General features: G+C 64.2%; 1 protein-coding gene across 1 annotated transcript; it reads right to left on the bottom strand.

Annotated features, from left to right (window-relative positions):
• Positions 1-3,100: 3,100 nt before the first annotated feature.
• Positions 3,101-4,789, bottom strand: MNEG_8507 (Calmodulin; the record flags this gene model as incomplete). The annotated part of the gene is made up of 5 exons (XM_014043019.1): positions 3,101-3,137; positions 3,393-3,532; positions 3,948-4,018; positions 4,271-4,454; positions 4,730-4,789. The coding sequence occupies 5 exons, from the start codon at positions 4,787-4,789 to the stop codon at positions 3,101-3,103; spliced, it is 492 nt and encodes a 163-aa protein (XP_013898473.1).
• Positions 4,790-5,568: the final 779 nt, after the last annotated feature.

Here is a 5,568-nt window from a genome sequence, read left to right as displayed (position 1 = left end):
CCGCCTGCGCGTGCGCCCGCCGGGCGCGGTCGCGGCGGGCGAGGTCGTGGCCGCGGTGGACGTCCGCGCAGCGGTGCTCGCGCTGCGGCGGCAGCGGAGGGGCATGGTGCAGACGGCAGCGCAGTACGAAATGGTGTACCGCGTACTGCTGGATGAGCTGCGGGCCGGCGTCGATGACGCGCGGATGATGGCGGCACTGGACGCGCCGCCAGAGGCGCGGGGGCAGCACTGAGGGGCCGCGCTGCCCCTCCTTGCACTCGCGTTCGCCTGCCGTGGCCGCGGCATGGGCTGGGCACGCCGTTGCAGACAGGCTTGGATTTGTCAGGGCGGCGGTGCCTGGCGTGAGGCTTTCAGTCGTGTTTTGGGCTTGACCATAGACGAGAGACACGGCGAGCCACTTTGTGCACGCTTTGTTGGCCAATGCTTCGCCCGCTCCCGCGGCAGTGGCAGGACTTCGGGCGCGGCGCCGCGCGCGCAGGTGTCGTGCGCAAGCGACGCCCCCGTTTGGCGTCGCCGCCGCCCCCGCGTCGCCTTTCATGCCTGGCACGGCTCACTTTCCCGGCCCTGGCTTTGCAGGTTTGGGATCCCTAGTTTTGAAATCCCCAGGTTTGGAATCCCCTGTTTCACAAGAACTTGCAAGGGCTCCGCCCCAACCACACGCACGTGCACGCCGCCCCCGGCCGCCGCCACCGCCGCGCGCTCGCTGCCGCCGCCGCCGCGGCCCCGGCGGCGGCCTGGGGTGTACACTGAAATGGCGCGTCGCTTCTTATTCGTGCACTGGGGATGCACGCCGACCGCTCGCGACACAAGCACTGACAGAGGCACGAGCGCCGGGCCCTTGGGCCCCGCCGAAACCTGGCCCCCGCGCCCTGCCCCTCTTGCCAACGCGTCAAGCGCACGGGCAAGCACAGCGCAGCCCCGCCCGGTTGCCGCCTTGAAACGAGGCCAGTGTGACCACTGCAGCCACAGCACCTCCGATGACGATTTGGTTGGGGTTCCGTCATACACACGCAATGATCCCGCACTGCTCGTTATCTCCTCGCGATTCGTTGAGCATGCCCCCGGCGGCGTTTTGCGGGCCCCGCAGCAGTCGCCGCGCCACCAATACCGCCCCCAACACACAATTGGTCAGCCCGCGTCGCGCATCGTCGTATTCGTCCTAGATCGCACGAGATTCGTGTTGGTTTGAGTGATGCCCTACGTCAAGCAAATTGTTGCACGCATGGGTGACCCTCTGACGGGGTTTCAATCCCCGCCACTCTCGCGCATCACACGAGCGACTGTCACGCGCTACTTTGAGGGCACGCGAGCCGACGCGCCGCGCGCTTGGCGAACGCGCCGGCACGCGCCGGGCGCGAAGTGCAACACGGCGCTGCACCAGCGCCTAGGGTTTGCGGCGTGGCAGGCCAGGCCGCTCGACCACTGCCCAGCTGCGCGAGCCTCCGCACGCCCGCTCACGCGTTTGGCCCTGGTTGGTTGCAGCGGCGGCGTTTGGCGCGACTTGGCAGGCAGCTTCTGCTCTGTCGGCGTGCTCGATACCCATCAAGGCCTGCTCGCTTGTTTGCTTGGCATCACTGCGGCCTCGCTCTGGAAATGTTTTTTTTTCGTTTTTTTCGCATCCAGCTGGTCATTGTGCCGCACCCCTTCCCATCCTCTTTACATGCATGTATTCAAACCCATCGTCTTCCTGTCTGTTGGGTCGACCAGCTTGGGGAGTAGCACTGCACGCGCACCGTCAACGCAACCCGGCACGTGCGCTCGTAGGTGCCGCTCATCGAAGCGCCCAAGGGTCGTGTTGGTGTTTCCCTTGCCCCGTCTCGCCGCGCAAAGCTTGTTTTCTGTCCTCTCAACCCATTGCACCATTTGGTTTGCTGTGCCATGGAACATCCTCCAAAAGGGGAGCCAGCTTGATGTCACTCATGAATAAAGGCACACACGCTCACACGTGTACACACACACACACACATACACACTCTTTCTAATCATGCACTTTACCTACTTATCACACACACACACACACACACACACTTGCATGCTGCGCCGCCAAGCCCGACAGTGCTCGGGCCGCGCCCGCATCCCAAAAGCATATGCACTGCAACCACATGCATCTCATCCCCTGTAATGCCACGTTCACCCCTTGGCAGTTCGCTTTGCAGAGCCCCATCCCGGCTGCTCTCCAGGGCTCAGGGGCTGCGCGGGGTCGCAGCGCCAGCCGCCTGCTGGGCGAGAGGCGCGGCGTGACGTGCCAGCACCCGGGCATCAGCCGGCCTGCTGTCGTTGCTGTGCTGGCCTGCACACATGGATGCCAGAAGGCAGGCGGACAGAACACCGCTGTTACATACATGGCAGGAAGGTAGCAGAGCCCCGGCAAAGGACGGCCGAATTTTCCAAATTCAGTGGGTTGGGCAGACTCGGCGCACATCTAAACAAATAGTGCTGTCGTCATCGGTCGTGCTCCTGGCAGAGTCCGCGGCCGGCCGCGCCGTGCATCCCGCGTGCAGGCTGCTGGCGGCGCGCACGCCCGCGCCAGTCGGCTGGCCGGAAGGCGGGCGGGTGCTGTAAATGCATGAGTCACCCCCTGCCTGAGGAATTTGTCAGCCGTCGTTCCGTAAACGCCCTCACCGCTTGCATTGTCCCATATGAAAACGTTGGCTGCAAAGGGGCCAAGCAGGCTGACTTGCAGCAAATTAATCTGTGCTTGCGCGGGCAACACCAGCCAGGCGCTGGTCAGCGTACAGCGGGCTTGTCAATTGAGAGCGCAGCTGACATCAAAGTGTGGCGCCGAAAGCAACTGTGGGAGGAAGCGCGGGCGTTGGACATCGGCGGACCATACCAAAAGGGGGCACCCAGGAGGCACACGCGAGCGCGCAGGTAACTGCGCGTCTGCGAAAATGCGCCGCCACAGGTCCGTTCGCCTTGGGTGTCCAACTGCGCCCGGCTGAACGCAGCGCCAACCCTGCAGCTCGGCCGCACGCGCTGCCCCAGCCCTGCAAGCGCCGCAGCGGCCCCGGGCGGCACAAGGGTTGGGTGCGTCTGCCGGCCCCGGCGGCGGGCTGCGGCTGCAGGCAGTCCTGTGGGGCTGCGGCTGCTGCCGGCCTCGTCACTTGGCGGCAAGGAGCTTCACAAAGTCCTCAAACCTTGATATGGAGGAGCGGGGGCCGGTAGCAAGAGGGATGACCGGTCAGATGGCTGGCAGGTGGACGCGTACCGTTGCCGTGCTCAGAGGAGCGGACTCGCCACGAGGAGGCCCCCAGCAGCCGCAAAACCGCCGCACCGTCACCATTTGCTTTTACCCCCAGGACCACCAGGATCATCAGAGACCAAAAGAGACGACAGATCCGCCCCAACCCTGCACCCTGGACTTTAGGTCGGCACAGCAAACAAACACCCACTTGATCTTGCCGCCAGCATCTGGGTTGGCCTCCGCCAGTAGGGCGTCCATCTCCCCGGGCGCCAGCCGCTCGCCTATGCTGGTGAGCACGTGCCGCAGCTCGTCCGCGCTGATCCAGCCGCGCCCCTCCTTGTCAAATACCTGGGGTTGTGTGTGTGAGAGTGTGTGTGTGTGTGTGTGTGTGCGCGCGCGGGTGTGTGCGCGCAGGCGTGTGTAACAGAGAGAGAAGGAGAGAGGGATCGCTTGTGCGTGTGCGCGCTTGAACGTGCATACACCAAGAACCATTGACACACGTGAGCAAATCCAGGGTCAGGGCATGAGGAAAGTGAGCTCGCGCGCGCGCACATGAGGACAGGCCCAAGCAGCCAGCGCGCGGCATGGCAGCCCCCAGGCCAAGCAGCTGCATGGCGGCTGCTGGGCGGGCTGGCGGCACGCGACAGACCGCCTGAGGGGGCGCGTCCCTCCGCCCTGCCTTGTCCCTACCCAGAAACAAACCAGAAACAATGACTCGAGGTTCCTCAACACGGGGATCAGCCAAACAAACCCATGCGCACACCTTCCAGGCGGCGGCGATGTCGGCCTCGCTGTCATGCGTGGGGATGTCCTTCGCCATGACGCCAGTGAACTCTGGAGGGAGGAAGCAAGACGATGTCAGGATAGACAAGATGGGACTCTACTCGACAATGCCCAGCCTGTCTAGCCCCAGCTTCCCCCTCTTGCGCACCCCTACGCACCCCAGCCGCGCAGGGCGTTGGAAAAGCGGCGGCGCGGGCAGCCGGAGCCTCGGTCCCTCGGCCCCAGCCGCTCCCTCGACCCCTGCCGCTGCCTCCGTTCGGCACGGGTCAGCCGGCAAACCCAACCCTGCTGCCAACGGCAAACCGGAAGCCGCGAGCAGCCCCTCGGCCCGGTGCGCCGCGCGGCGCTTGCCTTGCAGGGTGATGCTGCCGCGGCCGTCAGGGTCCACTTCCTTTGCGAGCTGCCTGACCTGCGCCTCCGTGGGGTTGCGGCCCAGCGCTCGCATGACCGTGCCCAGCTCGCCGATGGCGAGGTAGCCGTCGTTGTCCTGCGCATGGGCCGCGCATGTGGGCGTGCATGGGCGAGCAGGGGCAGGGAGGTGGCTCAATGGTTAGGGGTGCATGAGCAGAGCGCAGCGCGCTGCAACATCGGGCGCAGTGAAGGCAAGAGCACCAGAGTAGTCACGCAGGGCGAATGGGCCCTCGAGATGCGGCGGCGCTTGCTTTTGAAAAGCAGCACATGTGCAGCAGCAGGTGCGCCGCCTGCAGCACGAGCAGCGACATGCGTGTTTGCGCGTGAGCGCAGCCCCCAGCGGTGGTCCACCTGGTCGAACAAAGCAAATGCCTCCTTTATATCCGCTATCTTCTGGTCGCTGAGCGCCATGGCTGAAAGCTCCGGGGGATGGCCGCGCAACAACCGATCTCCAGCGGGGACTTGACTTGCCTGCAGGACAATTGCGCAAATTTGCTTTTGTATGACCCGTCCCTACGACGATGGTAGTGGCGGCCCGCGGGAATGTTGCTGAAGCTGCGAAGAAGCCAGGGCAACAACCGTCCCAAGTCGAGCACCGCAAGCCACCAGGTGGTCGACAGGCTCTGCAGGGAGCATGCAGGAGGCCAGCATCTGGAGAGCCCTTACTGCTGCAGACGCGTTGCAGTGCAGGACTGCTGCAGTAATTGCTGCGCACGGCTTGCCTCGAGGGCCTTTCCCTTCGTGGCCAGCTAGACAGCCAAGGCTATCGCGCTGCGCCTGGAGCCCGGCACCAAAGCTAAGGCCTGCTCGATCAGCGCATGTAGGATGATGTCTTGACACCCAGGGCTTCTGTACGTGGGGCGCTGTGTCTGGTTTCGCTCCGTGGAACGGCCAGCAGCAATGGCACCTTGAATGCACAGTTGGCACCCAGTCCGATACCGACGGTACCCTGAACAAACACGTGAAGTAGCAGGCTGAATGGTTATGCTTGAACACCTCCGTGGACGAAATTGTATGCGGTGCGCACGCTTGCCTTGACAAATCATACCCCCCCCTGCCAAACCCAGCCATTGTGCGTGCTGGCGCTGGAGTCAATTGCGATGTGTGAGTGGGTTCAACGAACCAAGCAGGACACACCAAGCATGGCACATGTTGCAAGCTGCCAGTGCTGGTCCCCCTAATTGTGGCGG

Source organism: Monoraphidium neglectum (genome assembly GCF_000611645.1).
Source record: "Monoraphidium neglectum strain SAG 48.87 unplaced genomic scaffold scaffold01624, whole genome shotgun sequence".
Taxonomy (NCBI): Eukaryota; Viridiplantae; Chlorophyta; class Chlorophyceae; order Sphaeropleales; family Selenastraceae; genus Monoraphidium; species Monoraphidium neglectum.
This window is presented reverse-complemented; position numbering and strand designations above follow the sequence as displayed.